This window comes from Eptatretus burgeri, chromosome 1, assembly GCF_056783735.1.
Source record: "Eptatretus burgeri isolate ZD-2024b chromosome 1, Ebu_testis_v1, whole genome shotgun sequence".
In the NCBI taxonomy this organism is placed as follows: Eukaryota; Metazoa; Chordata; class Myxini; order Myxiniformes; family Myxinidae; genus Eptatretus; species Eptatretus burgeri.
The window spans coordinates 115,236,073-115,261,072 of NC_140961.1; the positions used below are offsets into that span (position 1 = coordinate 115,236,073).

General features: G+C 46.5%; 1 protein-coding gene across 1 annotated transcript in view; it reads right to left on the reverse strand.

Annotated features, from left to right (window-relative positions):
* LOC147035231 (uncharacterized) overlaps positions 1-25,000 on the reverse strand; it is a 326,073-nt gene that overhangs the window by 226,972 nt on the left and 74,101 nt on the right. The window contains exons 9-10 of the mRNA XM_085895787.1: positions 3,427-3,487; positions 2,490-2,609 (exon numbers count right to left, since the gene is read on the reverse strand). Of these exons, the coding sequence (XP_085751913.1) occupies positions 2,490-2,609; positions 3,427-3,487 (181 nt within the window). The remainder of the gene's footprint in view (positions 1-2,489; positions 2,610-3,426; positions 3,488-25,000) is intronic.

Consider the following 25,000-nt stretch of genomic DNA (forward strand, 5'->3'; position numbering starts at 1 on the left):
CACACAGCATTCAATCTATTTATTATGCAGGCAGTATCAATTGAATTGGTGTTTAAATAACCTCAACACAAAATAATAAATGTTGTCACCATGGGTGCAGAGGGTAAAGTGGGATTCCCGCCAGTCTAATGAGGACCCACAACTTTCTCTACGATACGAGATTTACAAGTTATGGACCGAGGAACATTCCACACTCCATCTATTTAATATGTACACATTTGACCATCTTTCCTGGGGCCATCATCGGTATTGATTGAATTGATACTCCTGTACCCTCAAAAGCACATGCAGGCACAGCCAAGTGAGCCTTATGCAAAGGAAAAAAATATTCTAAAAGTTCTCAGATTCATATAATTAAATTATTCTGGCTACCAGACCTTGTGGCCGATCATGTTGAAATTTAAAACATATTCCCCATGCCAACGAGATCATAACTGTGAAGTTTGACATTGACTGATGAAGCAGTTCCATAGAAAACATTAAATATTTTTCCTTCAATCCAATATAGCTGCCAAAACATGTGACCTTCGTCAAAAAGAGTGGGGAACCTTTTGCTCATCATGGATAGGCGGTCATACCTGTGAAGTTTCGCCTCCATCTGTTCAGCCATTTCAGAGAAGATTTCTTCATTTTTAACTTTTCAATCCAATGTGGCTGTCGAACCACGTGACCGATGACACCATAAATTTATATTCTGCATTGAATGGGGTGCGGGATCATGCTTGTTAAGTTTTGTGTTAATCGGATAAGGTGTGTTTTTCTATCTAAGATGGCCACCAAACCATGTGACTTGTGATATCATAAATTTTTACCCTATATGCAGCAATGGCATGAGATGGATAGTTGCAGTTGTTGATAGTTGCAGGATAAGTGGTTCCAGAGAAAACAATATTTTTCTTCAATCCAATATGACTGCCAAACAATGGGACTTATATTCATTAACATTAACAATTATTCATTATATTTTTTGTATATTATATATATATTTTTCAAAACAATATGGCTGCCAAACCACGTGACCTATGATGTCATAATATTTTCTTTCCTCTGTGAGTTGTTGTGTCGATGACGCTCAAGAAATTTCAAGTTTTACAGATGGAGTGTTTTACGTGTCGAATTTTCACCGGTGTACCACTTCAGCAATGTCACGAAAAAAAAAAATCACTTCTTCCCAATGGGGAGTTCTTGCCATTTGCCAAATTTCAATTATTTCCAATTTGTGGTTTCGGAGATAGAGGTCTAAAGTTTTTCGGGGTGTCAAAGATGGTGCCCATACCACGTGACCAATGACGTCATAATTATCAATTAAATATTGTATGAAAAAAGATACATACCACGGTGAAAACTTTGTGTAGATAAGACTAACGGTTGCTGAGAAAATGAATTTTAAAGCGAAAAAAACCTGAAAATTGCCAGCGGAATAAAAAATAATAAAAATTACCCCCGTGCGGGGGTGACGGTCATCTCTATAATGTTTTTTACTATCATAATCGATGAACCGTTGCCAGAGATCTCCTAAAATGAGACGAGATAGGTTTTGAAAATGGCGACTTTCACAACTTTCGTGACCTCGTGACCTTGACCCTGACCTCGAAGCTGGGGAAAAAAATATGTCGTTGGGTATCACTCATCGACCTCTACCCACATACCTAATTTCATCAAGATCGGAAGTAAAAAGTTTTTGTTGTACCGGGAGGTGTTTTTGACCATCTTCCAGGTTATGTGGCGGCCAAACGGGAAGGATATTCAAAAATCTGTCCAGTTCGATACAAGATAATATTTTTTTACTATCACAATCAATAAACAGTTGCCGAATATCTTGTAGAATGGCAGACTAGATAGGTTTTGAAAATGGCGATTTTTATAACTTACGTGACCTCGTGACCTTGACCCTGACCTTGAACCCGGACAAAAGTTATATCGTTGTGCAACACTCATCGACCGCTACCCACATACTAAGTTTCATTAAGATCGGAAAGAAAAATTGACGGACTGACGGACATTTGGTCCGGCTTTATTAGGTCATCTCGGTAGAGATGACCGAATAAACAGAAGAAAAGCTTTAGGTAAACCAGCCTTTTGGCTTGGTACCCTAATTATAATAAAAACTAGAATGGCACCCTTTGACGTCATGACGTTGACAGATATGCCTCTGCCCACATTGTTGCATTATTGAACAAACTTGTACCAAGTATGACTTGGATCCCTCCAGCCATTCTTCAGTTATAGTGAAAACGAAATCCTATCATGGATGCACAGCCAGCCGGACAGCCAACAACTGAGTCGACAGAGGCATCAAGACTGGGAACATCAACTTCCAAGTAAAATGTGAAGGAGAAAGTGCTTTCAAGAACTTTGTCAAATATGTGAAGAAAATAAACACAAAAGAGGATTACACAAAAAAGTAAACAATATGTTCCCAAAGGAAACAATTTGTTACTTAAATCACCGAATCATATTTGTGCCAACATGGACACTGAATTGCTGACCTGTTTGACTTCAGGCAGAAAAGGTGCACACTGCAAGGAGTCGATTTCTTTGAGTCTATGCCGAGCATGCACAAGTACATGGGGAGGATTCACCGCATCCTTTGATTCTTCAACTAATAACTGGAAAAGAAAAAAAAAGAAGACCAAATTGAATTTCAATGCCTGCAGCTAATCTCAGATGATAAAAAAACACAAAATCTAAACTAGAAGGGCACTTAGTATAGCGCATACCTCCACAAGGCTGAACAGTTCACATTTTGTCCAACTGATAGGTCGGATCTGGATCCGGATCTGAACCATATTCTAATCGGCTTGTTGTTATCATTGTTCTTGCCTCATTCATCAAGTTTTGTCCAAATCCGTCCACTTTGATATATCATGCTAGATAGAAATATTGCTTTCAATATTGCTATTGAGAGATGGCATGATATTTTTGAGTTATCATGCCATTGCTCAATGGTGAAGAATAACTTTTTGAAAAAATTAAAAAAAAAATTCTCTTTTCAAGATCCGGATTCAGATCTTCAACAAAATTGAATCTATTTGTCCTCGTCGTTTTAATCATCTGTCCATTAAGTATAATCCAAATTCATCCATAACGTTTTGAGATATGTTTTGTATCATGTTTAGCCCTATTACTAAACGGTGAAGAATCAAATAAAACTTTTAGTATCCGGCTCTTCACCAAAATATGATCATTTTATTGTTGTCCAACACCCAAACTGCACACAAAAAGGTTGTCAACGGATTTGAAAGACATTTAGACATATCCTGTTCACAGACAGGCAGGCGGACAGACAGACAAAGATAGCGGTGAAAACTGAATCTCCGCCCACCTTCGGTGGCAGAGGTAATTATATGAACAACAATTTCAATTCCAACTAAATGTTCATCCTCATAATGATAACAAAAAAAATCAAAGCGCCAACAAACCAACCTGCTTCATAAAATGCTTCCTTTCAAGATTCAGGGGATCGGGATCAAGCAGTTGTAGTAGCCTGTAAGGAACAAGAATAAGTATTTATTTATTTATTTAGAAGATGAGAGACACCACCGTAGTGTAGTTCATACTTCATGATAACTCTCATGTTCAAATGCAAAAGCGAAAGAATTTTATTTTATTTTTTATTACATGAGCCTGTCATTTTTCAAGTATAATATGCCCCAAATATAATATGCATCCCAAATTTGTTATGAAATTTATGGAATTTGTTTGTTACGATGTAAAATAGCCAACGAGACTTTTGCAACACTATGGTCAAAGTAACCCTTTGATGACAAGAATGTAAACGTATCCGTCAAATTAGAAGTTAACCTTGAAGATGTTCAAAATCTCAGCCGGCAAATAAATGTTATGGCCCAAAAGTGACCTTTATTCACAATGTACAACGTCATTCCGAATGGTGACAAACATTGTTCAAGACTCACCTGAAATAAATTTGGAGAAAAATGGACAAATATATATATTTTTATTTTTTAAACATTTTTATTTTTTTAAACATATACATATACAGATATACACAGTAAAGCCTTGCCGTCCGCTGGCATTACGTTCCTCAAAACATCCGTGAATGGCGAAATCGTAAACGGCAAACAGTTCATAGCATGCAAGTCAATGAGATGCGTTCCAACCTCCCAAAATAAGTCCAAAAATCAGAAATCAATTAAAAAAAAAAGATATTTAATTAAAAAATAGGAATAATTGTGTAAAATAAGATAAAATAAGCAACATTTATCATGATTAAGAAAGCTTTACTGCTTGGAGTAATGTTGGTGGGTAGCCCCAGTCAGTTCTGCTTGAACATAGCCATGGCATGGAGGTAGCCGATCGATCACCCAGGAGGGACCCACAAATCCCTCACATCTATTATGCTGTGCTCTTGCCTTTGTGGAGAGACATTATGTTGATCGAGCCCTAATTTTGTCATTACATTGACGAATGTAACGAATACTGGACTCATTGACATTGTAGTCTTTCACCAACACAGTAACTCTTGCACCACTCTCAAGTCGATATAACATTTTCATTTTTCCACTGGCATCACTTTCTTCACTTTTTTTCTTCTGCTCTTCAGCAGTTGCACCACTTAATGGACGTTTTGGACCCATGATTAAATAAATAGGATGCAAAGTTTTATTACAATAAAATACCACACCTCACCAACCACCAAGCAGCCAGAAGACAATGATGTGGCGGTGCGGCAGATTCTGGAAGACGAAGAATGTAAATTTTCAAATTGTTATATTTTCCCGCGATACAGTACAATTATAATTGAACACGTAATGTTAAATGAAGGACAATATTGTTATCCAACCATTGAAAGTGTTAAAAAAATACCGCCTCGAGGGAGTGCCGGTCATCTCTGCCAGAGGTCGAAAGTAACTCTGTGCCAGACTGGAATAGGGGCAGTTCATAAAGTACATACGCTCTACTTCTGGGTTTCAAAACCACCCACCCCCCTCTGTATGCAGGCAAGTGACCACCCACCCACCCCCCTCATACATCGCTAATCGCTTGCAAAGCCAGCAGTTCCTTATGAACCGATGTTTGTAAGTCATGACAATGCAGTCCCTAGCGGTGTAATTTACCTTTTTCTTTTAATATCACAGCACGTCATTTATGAAAATAAAAGTACAAATTGACATTCAAGACAATGTTAATGTCATAAATGAAAGTAAGAGTGCATATAAACTTGTGTTCCATTGTTTTAGTTAAATCTAAAAAAGTTTCAAATGTAATATTTGTCTCGGAGAGTTCCGGTTCTTAATTTAATACTTTTATTTTTATATGTACTTTATGAACGGCCCATACGGGGAATCAGAGCGAAGTTTGAAGGGCTATAAAATCGGAACGAGAGAAAATTTCAAAAAATGGCTCGTGTTGTTCCAGATAATAGTCCAAAGTATCTGAATCACTAATAACATTTGATCTCTCTTGATAAATGAGGGAGGAGATAAAATTTGAAATCAACGATTTTCGCAACTTTGACAGCCTCGTGACGTTGACCTCGACCTTGGACGACCTTGAAAGTTGTATCGTTGTGCATGTCTCATCTACCTCTATCCATTCCATTATTGGTTATTTGTCTCCACTCGGTTTGATTGTGGACGGATGGACGGACGGACAGACCGAGACTTATTATTCGGTCATCTCTACTGAGATGATGGAGATGACCGAAAAACATGAAATACGAACGAGTTCAGGGTGGGCAGGGTTTATTTTGTCTGTTGTGGGAGGATGTTCCAGGAAGACGCAGAAGGCAAATTTTTATATTTTCCGGTGATACAGTACAGTTATGTTTTAACTGGTAATGTTAAATGAAGGAAAATATTGTTATCAAAGCATTGAAAGTGTTAAAAAAAAACAAAAAAAAAAAACATGAAAACCTAAGGAGTTTGAAGTGGGAGGAGATCATTTTTTTCGCAGATACGTGGGAGTATCGGCGTTGATGGAGAGAAAGGGTATCCAAAAGGAAAGCGCAGAGATGCGAAATCACGGACAGCGAGGGGTGACATACATATATATATACATATATATATATATATATATATATATATTCTTCTTTCGGCTGCTCCCGTTAGGGGTCGCCACAGCGGATCATCCGTTATGATCCGCATAATGATTTGGCACAGGTGTTACGCCGGATGTCCTTCCTGACGCAACCCTGGTCGCCTCTTTCGACACGGATATCATATGCAGTAAAACCCGATTCTGAACACTTCTGGGACTGGACGAAAATGCGTTCATATGCGGGGTGTTCACATTATCGGGGATTAGGGTATCAACCGACCATGAACGCGTCATCTTTATTCGATAGATCACAAAAGTCATTTAATCAATACATACACATTCCACAGACAAAATGAGCACAGAATTATTGGCATTCAGTAGTAATAATACAATTATTCAAATTATTTGCCATGGAAAGACAGAAAATTGATAAGATCAAAAATGCAATGCAAAATTGACAGCACGAGAATCAAAATTTGAAATTTATACAATTACTTGTATTGTCTCTAAGCCAAGATGTTATAAAACTCTGTGGTTTCGATTTGGCATTCTCCAGGAAATGAACTTGAACTGAAGGTTCGATTATTTCCAAAGGAGCGAGCAACTCTGCCCATTCTAGAATCAGAAAGAGAGTTTTAAGCTTTTGCACACAACTGAGTCCATCTTGTACCGTCACCTGCATGTCTTCCACTTCCTCTTCGTCCCCATTCTCTTCGTCATCGTCTTTCCGCATTAAATCGTTCTCCCAGTTGGCATCCTCGCAGTCATGAACGCGCACCGTATCGTCGCACCGAACTTATTCCTCGGGGGTCACGTCGTCGCATACGCCAATCTCTGCACCGCGCGAAATGACCTCGCGCAGGCTGAGGTCATCGTCAGCGTCTCAGTCACTATTGGGTGACTCGGAAGGGAAGCCGCACTTGACGAAGCACTTGGTAATCGTCGTCGGCTGGACTTGATCCCATGCATTGCTGCTCCACTGAACAGCATGGAGAACGTTGACGCTCTTCAAGATTTTGTTTACATTTGAAGCGGTATCGATCTTCGACAGCACGTGCCGGAGCAGCCGTTGTTTGAAAAAGACGCTTCAGGTTGCTTATCACGCCCTGGTCAAGGGGCTGCAAGACCGATGTAACGTTCGGAGGCAGGAACTTTACGGTCATGTTCGTCAGCGTCACACCCATTGGATGAGACGGCACATTGTCTTGGAAGAGAAGAATCCTCCGCCGTTGGTTTCGCATCTTCTTGTCCAGCGCTTTCAACCATTCAACGAACAACGCCGAGGTCACCCACGCTCATTTGTTTGCTGTCCACGACACAGGGAGGGAATCGACTTTGATGTTACGAAAGCAACGTGGTTTCACTGCGTTGCCGATGGTGAGTGGTTTAAGTTTCTCGCCAGTCATACTAGCGCACAACAGCAGCGTTATTCGATCCTTTGGCGACTTTATGCCATGACAGGAGTCTCCTTTTTCCACCAGCGACCTTTTGGGTAGAGCGTGGAAGAAGAGGCCAGTCTCGTCGGCATTAAAAATGTCTTCTGGCTTGAAAGCGTCGCATAGCTGTGGCAGACGCGTTTTCCACTCCTCTACTGTCGTCTGATCAACGCCACCACTCTCGCCGCAAACTGCACGTGCCGAGATCTTGTTTCGAGCTTGAAATCGGGCAAGCCAGCCGTTGGATGCCTTGAAATCCACCTCACCAAGGCAGTCGCGATTTCTCAGGCCTTCGCTTTTACCATAGGTCCGCTGACAGGGATCCCCTTTGAACGAGCAGCATGGAACCATGTGTGCACGCGGTTGTCAATGTCTACGAAACTGCCTCCTTTTTGTCGACTTCGCGAAGATAGGGCCCCGTCTTCGAATTCCTTCAATATCGACTCTTTACGACGTAAAATAGCGTGCACTGCACCCAGCGAAATTCCAAAATCAGCAGCGAGTTTGCGTTGCGACGTGGATTCCGCTTCCTTTACCAGACGGACTTTATCTTCCAACGGCAGATCGTGACGCGTTTTCGCGATTTTGGTGTATCGTACTGCGTGAACTTCAATAGCAAGTGAAGATTGATGGAAAGGGAGGTGTGCAGGGCCTTCTTGTGCCCCTCCCTCAGGGGGAGACCTCTGCTGATTGGACGAAATTGTAATTCTTGACGCTTATTGGTTGATTGCCATTGATTAATTTAGAAACAGGTTCTAATTAAGTCACTGTATCTCTTCACACCCAGCTGCATTTTCTATCCACGCCATTGAGTCCAGTAAAACGAACTGTGCGATGGGTGGTAATTACAAACGGCGTTTGTTTGTATGACGTTTGCCATGCAGCCGTGGTTGAACAATGGCCATGTTTCGCACTGATGCCTTCAAAGGTTGGAGTAGCGTTCACAGTGCGGGGTAAAAAATGGTTTGGGACTGGTAAAAAGCATGTTCATATGCAGGGTGTTCAGATTATCGGGGGCACGATGTACAGGATTTCCTATCTAAAAATTCAGGACTGGCCAAAAACGCGTTCATATGCGGGGTGTTCAGAGAGTGGGGTTTTACTGTATATACAGTGTGTGAGTGAGAGTGAGAGTGAGAGTGAGAGTGAGAGTGAGAGTGAGAGAGAGAGAACCAGTCAAAAGTTTGGACACACCGACTCATTCAAAGGTTTTTCTTTATTTTTATGACTTTCTACATTGTAGAATAATAGTGAAGACATCAGAACTATGAAATAACACATATGGAATAATGTAGTCACCAAAAAAGTGTTAAACAAATCAAAGTATAATATACTAGCGATACCCATACCCATGCACATGCACGGGATAGCAGTACAACATAGCTGGTAGCAGACGACAGACCGTACACGGGGAATGACAAAAATACGCATTGTGCAAAATGCAAGTGGTACTATGGAACGCAAAGACTTCCCAAACATTGTCAGCATGTCCGCTAAGTAGCACAGCAATTTCATAGGGATCGTGTCACGGCGAGCCGAGTTTTTAGTGTGCAAGCTTGGTATTATAATAGATATTTTACATTCTTCAAAGTAGCCACCCTTTGCCTTGATGACAGCTTTTCACACTCTTGGAATTCTCTCAACCAGCTTCATGAGGTAGTCACCTGGAATGCTTTTCCAACAGTCTTGAAGGAGTTCACACATATGCTGAGCACTTGTTGGCTACCTTTTCTTCACTCTGCGGTCCAACTCATCCCAAACCATCTCAATTGGATTTAGGTTGGGTGATTGTGGAGGCCAGGTCAACTAATGCAACACTCCATCACTCTCCTTATTGGTCAAATAGCCATTACACAGCCTGGAGGTGTTTTTTGGGTCATTGTCCTGTTGAAAAAACAAATGATGGTCCCACAAAGTGCAAACCAGATGTGATGGCGTACCGCTGCAGAATGCTGTGGCAGCCATGCTGCTTAAGTGTGCCTTGAATTCTAAATGAATCACCGACAGTGCGGTTGGAACCAAAAATCTCAAATTTGGGCTCATCAGACCAAAGTACAGATTTCCACCAGTCTAATGTCCATTGCATATGTTTCTTGGCCCAAGCAAGTCTCCTCTTCTTCTTCCTGGTCTCCTTCAGTTGTGGTTTCTTTGCAGTAATTCGACCATGAAGGCCTGATTCACGCAGTCTCCTCTGAAGACTTGATGTTGAGATGCGTCTGTTACTTGAACTCTGTGAAGCATTCACTTGGGCTGCAGTCTGAGGTGCAGGTAATTGGTGATTTCTGAGGCAAGTAACTCCAATAAACTTATCCTCTACAGTAGAGGTAACTCTGGGTCTTCCTTTCCTGTGGCAGTCCTCATGAGAGCCAGTTTCATCATAGCGCTTCATGGTTTTTGCGACTGCACTTGAAAAAACTTTCAAAGTTCTTGAAATTTTCCGGATTGACTGACCTTCATGTTAAAAGTAATGATGGACTGTCATTTCTCTTTGCTTAGTTGAGTTGTTCCTGCCATAATATGAACAACTACAGTACAGAAAAAAATAATGGTATTTTAACAAATCGGTCTCGGTCTCGGTTTCTCTCTCTGTCTGTCTGTCTCTCTCTCTCTGTCTGTCTGTCTCTGTCTCTCTCTCTCTCTCTCTCTCTCTCTCTCTCGCAGCCTGTGGCTGCTGGTTGCATCATTGGTTGGGACGCGGGTATGCCGCTGATGCAGTGTCCCCCTTACCAGAACACTGGTACTCATTTTGACAACCGAGGAAGGATGACAGGCTGAGTCAACCTCCGGGTGTATATTAATTCAGCAGCCTACGGGAATTGAACTCAGGACCCCAGAATCCCAAGCCGCCACCCTAACCACGTAGCCAACACCAGGCTTACAAGTAGGGCTAATTTACTGTATATCAAACTCTGCCTTGTCACAACAAAACTGATTGGTTCAAACACATTACGAAGGAAAGCAATTCCACAAATTAACTTTTAACAAGGCACACCTGTTAATGGAAAAGCATTCCAGGTGACTACCACATGAAGCTGGTTGAGAGAATGCCAAGTGTGTGAAAAGTTGTCATCAAGGCAAAGGGTGGCTACTTTGAAGAATTTAAAATATAAAATATATTTTGATTTGTTAAACACTTTTTTGGTTACTACATAATTCCAGATGTTATTTCATAGTTTTGATGTCTTCACTATTATTCCACAATGTAGAAAATCGTAAAAATAAAGAAAAACCCTTGAATGAGTAGATTTGTCCAAACTTTTGACTGGTACTGTGTACGTGTATATATATATTGTTACGAATTTCGGTCCGCCCGGCGTGCGATCGGCCACGTAACTCGAAACGCGACCGCGTCGCCCACGGGAACGGACAATTCAGTCGTGACCCTCCTTGGAACTACCGCCAGGAACTCGTCACAGGCGGGTCTTTCAACCACACCACAATCGTGCCAATCAGCCACCCGCGCAGGATAGGGTTGTTCGCCAAATTCGACCTACCTAAGTACCTGCGCGGGTAGTTAACCGGGCGATCTACCTCGCCGCTGGCCGGCCTTGGACACGAACCGCTTAAGCGGTCCGTTCCGTGCTTCAGTGATAACCGAGTGGTGTTATCGCCGGCCCCGACGGACTTGATTATTTACCTGGTGCTTACACCCTTCCTACCAATTCCTTCCGTGATGAAAGATGGAACTTTCAAACAAGGGAAAGGACGCAACGAAACGGGGAACAGTTCAACAAGCACATTTAGTGCACACTCAGACAAGCACGTATTTTACAGCCATACAGTAATTCAGGCAAGTATACAGTGAAAGCAAGCAAAGGCAGAGTTAGAACCGAATACGAGCAATGAGAATGTACATGCACAGTCACTTACACAGGTCTACTTTACAAGATGGCGCCAACACATGCACGTAAACAAAAGCAAAGGAAAAAAGCCACCCTCAAAGGCAAGGGTGGCGGACAGGTCCATGGACCAAATGTGTGTGGAACCTGGATGAGCGGCCAGGTCCACGAGACCGAAGGGTCTTACCCACGCCCTCGTGGCGCGATGGAGGGCAAGCCGCGATGTCATCGCAGCTGAGCCTGGCTTCGTGCCCCGGTCATGGCCGGTGAGCTCTCTCCGTCGATCGGCCCCCCGTCTGCCTTTCCCGTCTGCTTCGAGCACCGTCTCTACCCCACCGAAACTGCTGCACCGACACTGCCGCCGTCTGCCTCTTCGAGCTCCGTCCGGTTCTCCGACCCCTCCACCGAACCGACTTGACTGCCGCTTGACTGCCCCGAGCTGTGTTGTGCTCGCGCTTATATAGGCCGGGGGAGGAGCGCCTATGCAAATTTGTGGATCACACCGGGTTCGGAGGCGGGGCTACACCACCTGATGCTCAGCCATTGGATGGATGAAAAGTAGGAGTGAATCATTTTTGATCCGATTTCTCCTTCGAAAGGATCCCATTCACAACCCATGGCACGACGTTTGGAAGAGAGGCGAAGATGGTGGGAGTTTGCTGTGGTGGTTTGGGAAGTGTGTTGGTGGTGGCGATTTGGTTGCTGGCGGGCGTTGTTTGAGAATGGCGGTGAAGCGATGTTTGCAGGGTGGAGTTGTGGAGGTAAAGAGGCGAAGGTGGTGGTGTTTGAGTTGTAGTTGTTTGGGAATGATGTTGGTGGATGCGATTTGGTTGTTGGGGGATGATTGGTCCAAAATAACGACAGAGAAAAGAAAAACGGGTAACTCAAAGGATCACAGCCATGTGAACACGGAAATTCCCTCGAAACAACCGTGGGGAAATCTAACGACATAATTACTTATCGTCATAACTGATCTAAGGACCCTTTAGGGTGTATTGCGAATTTCCACAGCCGTAACACTACCCCTCCCCTTTTTACAGACTCGTTCCGAGTCGTCGAATTTTCGTGTGCCATCATGTGTAAGTTCTCCCCGAGTACGTTTTACCTTCGGATCCCTGAGTGCCACATTCATGGTATTCGTGTCCCCAAAATAAATAACCTACGGGCTGAGTAACTAACTAAACAAACCCACTCATATGGACGACTTAAATAAAATGCTGGCGCGAAGACATACATGCCGGGGGCACACTCGTATACAATGCACAACTTAACAACTTAACCTTATAAGTTACACTATTCCATGGCCCAGGATCGATGGACTCTGCAAAGAGAAAAAGTTAGCAGGGAGCCAGGCTGCTCGCACGCAGTCTCTGGCTCATGCAATGCAGGTGACAGGGAACGTGGCAGGCTGCTCACACGCAGTCCAATACCTCCTCCCTTTTAAAATGGACGCAGTGAACACAATGGCGCATGAGCTGCACAATGCAGTCTCCGTGCTGGCTCAAGCAGCACACGCCATGAACGATGCACAGGCCGCTGGTGCAGTCCCGTGTTGCAGCTGCCATCAGGGCAGTCCCTGCAAATTTGCGTGGTGATCCTGGCGCACATGGAATTGAACAAAAGGGGGGGGGGATGCAAAACAGAACGGGGCAAAATGAAGGTGGGCAGCAGGCATGGATCATGGCAAAGGTGGGCAGGCAAGGCTTGGCATGGCAAAACAAGGCCGTTGCAACAGCCGGCAGATGAAACTGACCGGCACAGGCCTTGTCGTAAACAGCCGGCAGACGATCCAGCCGGCACAGGCCTTGCGGTAAACAGCTGGCAGACGATCCGGCCGGCATAGGCCTTGCAGTAAAACAGCCGGCAGACGATCCGGCCGGCATAGGCCTTGCAGTAAAACAGCCGGCAGACGATCCGGCCGGCACAGGCCTTGAAGTAACACGGCCAGCCGATGAAATTGGACAGCCAGTTGCCTTGAAATGGAGGTTGGTGGTGGGGTGCGGTGGTGCTGGCCACTCGGAAGGCGAGCTCGGACCAACCCTACTCTCTGCCTCCCAACCTATCGCCTTTGCCTGTCTCGGTCCAAACCCACTCCCGAATTTGTCAAAACCCAATTTAGCCCCAACTTATTTTTTTGTTTTTATTTTTATTCTTACTTCCCCCACTATAATTTCGTCTCCTAACCCCCTTTACAGTCTTTGTTCGGCGAACCTATCCTGTCCGAGCCTACTCCCAACCCCTATGTTCCTTTCCTGGAGCGGAATGAGGGAGAGCTAGCGTCCTGTGTCGAGGCCCTATGAAGCCTCAGGATGGCCTCCTCAGACTTCAGCGATCTACTAACCCAAAGTGGGTCCAGCGGCCCACAACGAGAGGGAAGGGATGGATGGTGCGGAGTGGTACACTTCCCAATCTACCCTAACCATTAACTCTTAACTACCCGGGGCTTTCAACAAGCGCCTCTCGCTTAAACTATCGGTTCGAACAACCAAGATTTCCGTCGCCTGTGTTGGTGTCCTCTCAAATTTCGGGCCATGCCCCCCAATTTTCTCTCGTGCCTTTGCACGGTTTCGTGGCTGGGGCGCGTGGCTCCCTTGGCAGGCACGACCCTCTGCCGATTCCCCAACGATGGCACCCCCGGGCACTACACTGCCTCCGAGCCTACCCGCTCCCTAAACACTGGGGAGTGCCCTCCCTGGCGACTCCCCTGAAACGCTCACGTGGCAGGCTGGCGCCCCGGGCCCCTTTCCGAGGGTCGCCCGTGCCCACGCACTGCCCACGCGGCCAATGGCGCACCGGGCCCCCGCATCATGCGGGCGCCACCGTGCTCGATACGCTATCCCGGACCCCCATGGACCCTTGGCCGACCGCGGCCGACTAGCACGGTGCCCAGGGTACCCACTCAGTGATACTCACCTTTCGCAGCCACACTCCCAGCCCATCAACAAGGCTCCTGCAACCCTTCAAACAGGTTTCGAGCCTACATTCCCACCAACAGCAAAACCACTTCAATTTTGTCAATTTAACTAACCCACTAACTCACTCTACACTGACCCCCAGGTCCCTTGGGCGGGAGTCACTCCTCCCCCCAATCACTCATCGCACCATGCATACCACATTCACTCCATACACTCAGGCCCGCTGGCCTCACTCACTCATCATGTTCATTTTCCTTCCAAACACGCCGCTGAATCCTGCCATTCTGCTCACTAAATCCTCGAACTACCTCGTGCTCACAGGTCATCCCTTACACTGCAGCACATTTCTTTTAACACTACGTAGCTAAGCTACGTCCCCTCTACACATCCACAGTCTGTCACTGTCTCCGAAATGTCATTTTCCATCCCAAATCTGAACTGAATCCCTCTAACTAATCCATTCCACGGGCCCCATGAGGACTTACCCCTGCCCCATGAAGCCGGTCCAACTATGCCAACCCTTCCCCCAAGCTAGTGACATCCTGTGCCCTGACCAAGGGGATCTTCCACCCCTTGCCCAGGGAATCCTGTTCACCTAAACGAGGCTTGCTTATATGTATATGTATATATATATGTATATGTATATATGTATATGTATATATATATGTATATGTATATGTATATATATATATACATATACATATACATATATATATACATATACATATATACATATACATATATATATACATATACATATATATATATATATATATATATATATATATATATATATATATATATATATATATATATACATATATATATATATATATATATACATATATATATATATATATATATATATATGTATATATATATATATATATATATATACATATATATATATATATACATATATATATATATATACATATATATATATATATACACATATATATATATATACATATATATATATATATACATATATATATATATATACATATATATATATATATATATATATATATATATATATATATATATATATATATATATATATATATTGTTACAGATTCGCCGCCTCTCCACAGCTCCGTCCCCTTCGCTCCGACTCCAACGCACATGACGACGACGACGACAACGACCAACTCCTTCTTGCTTCTTCTTCCCAACTCCACCGACTGCGAAGTCTTAACTCTTTATTGACTTGACTGACGAACGCGGTCGCTTATATAAGCCCTGTGGCTTCGCCTGTGACCCCCTGCCTTCGACCTTTCACCTCACTCCCCATTGGCCCGAGAAAAAGTGGGCGTGAATGCTTTTTGATCCATAAATTTGCATATAGCGATCGCCCTCCAATGCCCTGGAGGCGGGGCCAAATCGCCCCTCGCTCACCGATTGGACGGAACAAAAGTGGGCGTGTGTCGTTTTTGATCCGTTTTTGAAGTGGAAAATCCGTGGTTTTGTACACGCTGTTCGGCGCGCGCCCTGCACGAGTCCAACACCGGTACCCACAAGCGGCGCAAGAACGGTGGCGATGCGACGGTTGCGAGGTGTGACGTGAAGCGGCGCCGCGGTGGGTGGTTGATGTTGTGGTTGGTGGTGGTAACAATGGCGGTTGGTCCAAAATAAAGATAGTAAAAGAAAAACGGCTATCCTGAAGAGTCGCAGCACGCATGAATAACATGTATTCCCACTAGACAACGGGTTTGGGCCTAACTACACATATACTTACCGAGATATCTCACCTAAGGGACCTGAATGGTGGTTTGCGAATTTGGTAACCACAACAATATATATATATATATATATATATATATATATATATATATATATATATACACATATATATATATATATATATATATATATATATATATATATATATATATATATATATATATATCTATATATATATATATATATATATATCTATATATATATATATATATATATATATATATATATATATATATATATATATATATATATTGTTGTGGTTGAGGAAATTCGCAAACCACCATTCAGGTCCCGTAGGTGAGATATCTCTGTAAGTATATGTGTAGTTAGCCCAAACCCGTTGTTGAGAGGGAATAAATGTCATTCATTCGGGCTGCGACCCTTTAAGATAGCCGTTTTTCTGTTCTATCTTTATTTTGAGCCAACCACGTCTCAACCGCCATCACACAACAACCACCAACCGCAACGCCGCTTCACAACAACAACAACGCCAACAGCCACGACCTTTACTGTCACAACTCGCTCTCGCAATCATCGCATCACCGCCATTCCAAGCGTCACCGTGGCCAGGGACCACCACAATAAACCCTCCACCACCTTCACCTCTCCTCCTTCTACCGCCATTCCCGCACCGCTTGTGGGCACCGATCCTGGACTTGTACAGGGCGCGCGCCGAGCAGCGGGTGCAAAAAGCGGCCTTTCCGGGGAAGTCGGATCAGGAATGATTCACGCCCACTTCCGATCCGTCCTATCAGCGAGCGCAGGGCGATTTGGCCCCGCCTCCAGGCGCGTCGGAGTTGAATCGATATATGCAGATTCGCGGATCAGGAATGATTCAGGCCCACTTTTCCTCCATCCAATGGGCGAGCGTGGCTCCGCCCCCGAGCCGACCCTGATCCGAAAATCTGCATATGGTTTCTCCTGTCGCACTATAAAGCGCCGAGCGCGGGGCGAATTGAGTCAGTTGAGGGTTTCTATTTCAGGCTCGGGCGAGTTGGAGAGGTGTGGCAGTGGCAGTGGCAGTGGCAGCGGCAGCGGCAGCGAGAGAGTTTCTGTTTCGGGCTCGAGTTGGAGAGGTGTGGCGGCGGCAGTCAAGACGGGTCTGGAGAGGAGTCGGTCTGTCGGGGTTCGGAGTCTGTCAGGGAGCTGCAGAGAGGAGAAGCCGAGAACGCGGTCGAGGGCGCAGTGGAGTCGCTCGTCGCGGGACCCAAGCAAGCCAGCTATCCTCTTTCCCCAGAACATCAACAACCCCCCCTGTTCCCCCCCCCCCCCACGCTGAGATAGTGCGAAAAGGGGGGCCCCCTTCCCACCCCATTCCAGGCAGTGCCAGCGAGGCCCGCGGAGGAGCGCGGAGTCGGGGCACCGCCGCCATTTTGCGGCTCATCACCAGACGGGAAGGCTCGACGCGGTCTCGGCCCCAGGCCCGTCTGCCCCCCTGTAGTTGAGGGTGGCCCCTTTTTCTTTTGCTTTGGAGTATATGTGTTGTCGGCGCCGTCTGTAAAGTAAAACTGTGTAAGTGTTGCCGTGTGCTCGTGTAGTCGGTAGTAGATCTGCATTGTGTTTCTTTTGTTACATTTGCTTTTGGTGCATAATTGTTGTAATTGTATATGTGTGCTATCCGTGTGCCGCGAAATAAATGTGAATTATGTTGAACTGTTTTTCCCGTTTCGCTTCGTCTTTTCTTTAATTGAATCTCCATCTTGCTTCACGTAAAGGGTTGGTAGTGGGCAAAATATGCCCGAGAATTAATCGGAACCGTCGAGGTTGACGATAACACCGCTCGGTTATCCCGATAGTACGGAACGGGTCGCTTAAAGTGGCCCTTGTCCGAAGTCGACCTGCGGCGAGGTGCGATCGCCCGGTCTACCCTCCGTGTGGGTACTTAGGTAGGTCGAATTTGGCGAACAACCCTATCCCACGCGGGGGGCCGATTGGCACGATCGTGGTGAGGCCGAAAGGCCCACCCGTGACTAGTTCCCGGCGTTAGTCCGAGAGGGTCACGACGGAATTGTCCGTCCGGTGGGCGACGTGCCGCGGTTCGAGTTACGTGGCCGCTCACAAGCGGGCGGGCGCGAATTCGCAACACTTGGTGTCAGGTCGTGGGACACAAACTCATCCCCCTCCTCGCGGCACTGGTATCGGAGAACGGGAAAACGGGCTCTCCTATCTCCAGCTAAATTCACGGGAATCGGTCCAGGCGTGAGACGAGCGACCCCCGATTCCCTCCAAATTACGAGTGATTTAAATTAACCCTTTACGAGAAATAAAATGGCGTCTCAAGGCGAGCGGGAGCCGGGGGTATTAGGTATGTGTCGTCATGTAGGATCCATGGCCCAGGTCGGTTCTTTTTATAATTATAACCCCACCACTAACTGTGGTCAGTGGGAGCGGCTTGAGCACGAACTTTGCCGGCAAACGGAGTCGCACAATGGCAGTGCGATCGCACCTCAGCGCAGCACGGAACGGGCTGATATTAATGGCACAGCACGAGGCGTGAGCTCCCAGTCACCGGTTCAAGGCACGTGGTCACGGCATGTGCCATGGCAGGCGTGGCAGGATGACTATGCGAGCATTGGCAGGCTTCAGGCACAATTGGGGGATGTCTTGGAAAAGGTGAAGCGTTATGAAGAATTTATCGAGGAGGTGCAAAGTGGAGTGGACGAGTCACAACGGCACGCAGACGAGCTTCAGAAAAATTACGTGTACGGGGGGACACAGCGTTTGGACGATTTACTGGAATGAATTTGGTGGCAAAAACATGACTTGGCCAATAGAGTCGACAAATTATGTGGGAAAAAGAATTTGGTAGTGTTTTATACCCGTCAGTTGGAATATGCGAAGAGCAAACTGAACAAAAGAATAGAGGAACAGCAGATTGGTATCTCCCAGGAAAGGAAACAATGGGAGGAAGAATGGAAAACCGAGCTTGAAAAGAAACAAAAGGAGCACGACTTGGAAGTAAAACAATTAATGGAAAAATTATTGGAGGAAGCAAGGCGGTTCAAAGAACTGGAGGGGAGAGTGAGGGAAATACAGTTGGAAGAGAAAAAATGTGAACACGATGGGGAGTTGGAACAATTGAAGGAAGAAATAAGAACAGGCAATCAGGAAAGAGAAAGCCTAGAATGGAAGATAAAAACAGGAGAGAGACAGCTCGAGGAAAGGGCGGAGGAATTGCTGGAAAAGTCAGAACAGTTCGAAGAACTGCAGGGAGAATTGAGGGAGGAAGGAGAAAGGAAAACAAAGCTCAAAAAGGAAAAACGCAAACAAGATGGGGAATTGGAACTACTGAAGCGAGAGGTAAGGGCAAGCCGGTTTAAAAGAGAAATCCTGGAAGGGGAGATAAGAATGGGAAAGGAATGGCAGAAAAAACTAAATGAATACAGTAAAAAAAGGGACGAATTGAGGAGGGAAGCGGTGGAAAGAAGAGATGAAATGAGTGAAGAAGCATGCAAATTGAGGGAGGAATTAGAAACAAAAACTTCTGAGATACTGAAACACGAAAACAAAGAAAGAGGATTACAAGACGAACTGAGGATGTTAAAAGAGGAAAGGAAGAGAACAGAGAATGAAACGTTAAGGAACCACACTGAGCAGATTGAACAATTAGAAGCCAAAGCAAAGTCGGAGTGTGCGGAAATGAGAAAGGAATTGGAAAAAAAAGCTTCTGAGTTACAGAAACACCGAAACAAAGAGAGGGAATTACAAAACGAGTTGAGGATGGTGAGAGTAGAAAGAACGACAACAGAGAATGAAACGTTAAGGAACCACACTGTACAGATCGAACAGCTGGAAGCGCAGGCCAGATTAAAGAATGAGGAACAAGAAAGAGTACTGAAAGAACAAGGAATGAGACAGGAGAAGGAAATCAGCCAACTGAAGGAAACCACGAGATTGAAGAATGAGATGCAAGAAAGAGTAATGATGGAAGAACGAATCAGACAGGAGAAGGAAGTCAGCCAACTGAAAGCAATAACGAGATTGCAGAATGAGGAACAAGGAAGACAGTGGAATAGGAAATACAAAGAACAAGGAATGAGACTGGAGAAAGAAATCCGTCAATTAAAGGAAACGATGAGATTGCAGAACGAGGAACAAGAGAGACAGTGGAATAAAAAACTGAAAGAGTATGAATTTGAAACTGAACGACAAAAGGAAAAAAATAGGTTGGAATACGAGGAGAAGTTGAAGGAGCAAGGAATGAAGCAGGAAGGAGAAATCAGGAGATTGAAGGACACAAGGAGATTGGAGAGGGAAGAACGAGAGGAACAATGGAATAGAAAACAAAAAGAACATGAATCTGAGGTTGACCAATTTAAAGAAAAGCTGAGGCTGGAGTACGAGGAGATAGACAAAGAACAGCGAATGAAACACAAAATGGAGATGAAACTGGATAAGGAAAGACAGGAGAGGAAACAAGGAAGAGTAATGAGACAGCAACAAATGAAACACAAAATGGAGATGAACCAAATGAAGCAAACCATGAAACTGGATAAGGAAAGACAGGAGAGGAAACTAGGAAGAGTAATGAGACAGCAGCAAATGAAACACAAAAAGGAGATTAACCAAATGAAGCAAACCATGAAACTGGAGAAGGAAGGACAGGAGAGGAAACGAGGAAGAGTAGTGAGAGAACAGCGAATGAAACACAGGAAGGAAATGAGCCAATTGAAAGAAACGATGAGATTGGAAAACAAAGAGCAGGAGGAACAGTGGGAGAGAAAACAACAACTATATGAGTGTGTAATTGAACAACTAAAACGGAGAGCGAGATTGGAGTCAACGGAGATTGAGGAGCTCCGGAGGGAGAACGAACAGCTAATGGGGCTCAGAGAGAAAGAACGACTCAGATGGGAAGGAAAAAGGAACCAGGAAGAGACAGAAATAAGGAACAAGGAGAGAAAATGTATAGAGACACGGGAGACAAGAGACGAGGTGAAAGTAATTGGGAGGGAGAGAAAAGAACAATTAAGACGGAAAGCAAGGAGGAGGTACACGGAGATCGTGAAAGAGCAAGGAGTGAAACAGAGGGAAGGACGGAAGCGACTTAAGGAGAAAGCAAGGTTGACCGACATAAAGATAAGGGAAAGACGCCAGAAAGAAGCAGAGACTAATAGACACGAGGGGACAACAGAAACTAATAAATGTACAGAGACACGGGAGATGGGAACGATAGAGGGAAGACTACACAATGAAGACGGGGTAAGAGACGCACACACACACGCGGAGGTAGTGGAGGACCATGAGGGGGAGCTGCTGGACTGGTTAGAGACCCGGTGCGAGCAGCGGGATGGCCTCCTCCAGGAACGAGGGGAGGGAGTCTGCCCCCTTGAGGCGAGTCACGACCAGGTGAGTTCGGTCGTGCTTTGCGAGGTTGAGGGGACGGGTGCTGTGGACAGGTGCACGGAGAGCTTGGGGGGTATAGAGGCCCCGGAGACCCTTGTGGGGACACAAATCCCCAGTGTGGTTGTCCCGGTGTGTGTGGTGCAAGGTGTGAGTGCGTCCCCGTGTGTGGATGAGACCCCAGGTGTGGAAGCGACACCGTGTGTGAGTGGTGTGGTGGCAAGTGTGCCGAAGGGCATGCTTCCCAGCGCGCCGTGTGTGGATGAGGCACCGCGAGCGAGTTCCCCCGCGTGTGTGAGTAGTATGGCACGAGTGAGTGAAAGGCCGCGAGTGAGTGGAGCCACGTGTGCGAGGGAGGTGGCATGCGTGAGTGCAAGGGAGACCGTGTGTGTGAAAGAGCGGTATGTAAGGGAGATGTCGGTGGGCATGTGTGAACATGCAGCCGCTTCTCCCGGGGTGAGTGCAATGGAATGGTGAATGAGCGTCGTGACACGCAGGTGTGCGTGGGTGGAGTGGAGACGACGACTGCGACAGAGGGACAAAAGCCAAGTAGCGGCTGTCGCTGTTTCGGGGACCGCGCCGGGTTCACCCAACAGCGAGCGCGAGGTCCGTGCTGTGCAACGCACGAGGCCCCCACGTGCTCGCTTGCGAGAGTGAAGTCCCGGTCCGGAAACGCACGCGGTGGATTTGCCGATCCCGCGGACGGACAAAGTTTAGGCAGGATTTCGGATTTGGACCGGACGGGTTCTCCACGCGATCGTGTGTGTTAAGCTCCAACGGGCAAAACACATGTGTTCGCGTGGGGAACCCCTCGAGACGTGGGGCTTGTGTTTTTTTTATGGGCACGGTGACGTCATGGCTGCACGTGGGGTTGGAATCCGGCAGGAGGGGTATCCCTGCCGGATGGTACCGTCCAAGGAGGGACGAGGTACACGTGCAGCTGCATGACGTCACGGGCAGGTGCAAAGTGCGCGAGCTGCGAGTTGCCGCGCTGGTGCTGCGCAAAAATTAAAAAAAAAAAAGCAAGCCTCGCTTTCGGGTGAACAGGATTCCCCAGGCAAGGGGTGGATGATCCCCTTGGCCTGGGCACAGGATGAAACTAGTTAGGGGGAAAGGTTAGCTTAGTTAGACCGGCTCCATGGGGCAGGGGTAAGTCCTAATGGGGCCCGTGGAATGGATGAGTTCGAGGGATTGTAGCGAGATTTAGGTTCGGAAATTGATTTTTGGGACATTTGGAGACAATGACTAAGAGTGAATGTGTAGCGGGGACGAAGCTTAGCTACGTAGTGTTAAATGGAACGTGCTATAGTTTAAGGGACGACGTGGGAGCACGAGTTAGGGGAGGTAGATAGAAGGATGGCAGAGTTCAGTGGTGTGTGTGTTGAAGAGTTGGTGAGTTGTGAGGTGAGTACTTGGTGAGTGAGTGAGGCCAGCGGGTCTGTGTGTGTGGAGCGAATGGGGAATGCATGATGCGATGAGTGATTGGGGGGAGGAGTGACTCCCGCCCAAGGGACCCCGGGGTCAGTGTAGACTGAGTTAGGGGGTTAGTCAAATTGACAAAATGGAGGTCGTTTTGTTGTTGGTGGGGAAGTAGGCTCAAACCTGTTTGGAGGGGTGCAGGAGCCCTGTTGACGGGCTGGGAGCATGGCTGCGAAAGGTGAGTATCGCTGAGTGGGTACCCCGGGCACCAGGCTAGTCGGCCGTGGTAGGCCAAGGGCCCATGGGGGGCCGGGATAGCATATTGGGCACGGGTGCGCCCACTTGGTGCGGGGGCCCGGGGCGCCATTAGCCGCGTGGGCAGTGTTGTGGGCACAGAGTGACCCTCGGAAAGGGGCCCAGGAAGCCAGCCTGCCACGTGTGCGTTTCAGGGGAGGTGCCATGGGGGGCACTCCCCGGTGTTTAGGGAGCTGGTAGGCTCGGAGGCAGTGTAGTGCCCGGGGGTGCCATAGCGGGAGATTCGGCAGAGGGTCGTGCCTGCCAAGGGGAGCCACGCGTCCCAGCCATGAGATCGTGTGAGGGCACGGAAAGAAAATTGGGGGGCGAAGCCCGAAATTGAAAGGACACCAACACAGGTGACGGGAATCTGGGTTGTTAGAGTATATAGCTTAAGCGAGAGGCGCTTGTTGAAAGCCCCGGGGTAGTTTAACAGTTAAATGGTTAGGGTAGATGGGAAGTGTACCCCTCCACACCATCCATCCCTTCGCTCTCGTTGTGGGCCGCTGGACCCACTTTGTGTTAAGATCGCTGAACTCTGGGGAGGCCATTCTGCGGCTTCGATTGGGCCTCGACACAGGATGCTAGCTCTCCCTTATTCCCCTCCGGGAAGGGAACATAGGGGTTGGGAGTAGGCTAGGACGATAGGTTAGCCGAACAAGGACGATAAAGGGGTTTAGGGGACGAATTATAGTGGGAGAAAAAAAAATTAAATAAGTTGGGGCTAAATTGGGGTTTGACAAATTAAGGGAGTGGGTATAGACAGTGACAGGCAAAGGCAATAGGTTGGGAGGGAGACCGTATGGAAGGTCCGAGCCCGCCTTCCGAGTGGCCAGCACCACAGCACTCCCTCCACCAACCTCCACTGAACGGCAAAGGCTGGCCAGCTTCATCTGCTGGCTGCGTTGCTGCAAGGCCTGTGCCTGCCCACTTCATCGGCAGCTGTTGTTTGCTGCAAGGCCTGTGCCGGCTGGATTGTCTGCAGCTGCTGTGCTTCAAGGCCTGTGCCGGCCAGTTCGTCTGCCGGCTGTGCTTGCCTGCAGCGGCCTGGTTCTGCAGGCTGTGTTTGCCTGCTGCCTTTGCCATGCCATGCCCACTGCCCCTATTCACCAGTCCCGTTCAATTTTGCTTTGCCCCCCCCCCCCCTGTTCATTTCCATGTGCGCCAGGATCAAAGCAACAGTTTGCAAGCTGCAAGAACTGCCCTGTTGGCAGGTACAAAACGGGCTGGCAGTGGCGGCCCGTGCACCATGTTTGTGTCCATCCATCCATCCATTGTGTTCATTGCGTGTGCCACTTGAGCTGGCACGGAGACTGCGTTTGTGCAGCCCATGCACCGTTGTGGTTCACTGCGTTCAGTTAAAAAGGGAAGGCCTTGGACTGCGTGTGAGCAGCCGGCCACGTTCCCTGTCACCTGCATTGTTTGAGCCAGAGACTGCATGCGAGCAGCCTGGCTCCCTGCTAACTGCTTTCTTTTTGCAGAGTCCATTGATCCTGGGCCATGGTTTAGTGTAAAATTTGTAAGTTAAGGTTAAGATGTACTGTAAATATGAGTGCGCCCCCGGCATGTCTGTCCAAGCGCCGGCAATTTTATGTGATTTTATGTCGTCCGTGTGAGTGGGTTTGTTTAGTGAGTTACTCAGCCCTCAGGTTATTTATTTTGGGGACACGAATACCATGAATGTCGCACTCAGGGATCCGTAGGTAAAATGTAATCGGGGAGAACTACACATGATTGCACACGAAAATTTGAGGACTCGGGACGAGTCTATAAAAAGGGGAGGGGGTAGTGTTGTGGTTGAAGAAATTCGCAAACCACCATTCAGGTCCCGTAGGTGAGATATCTCTAAGTATATGTGTAGTTAGCCCAAACCCATTGTTTAGAGGGAATAAATGTCATTCATTCGGGCTGCGACCCTTTAAGATAGCCGTTTTTCTGTTCTATCTTTATTTTGAGCCAACCACGTCTCAACCGCCATCACACAACAACCACCAAACGCAACGCCGCT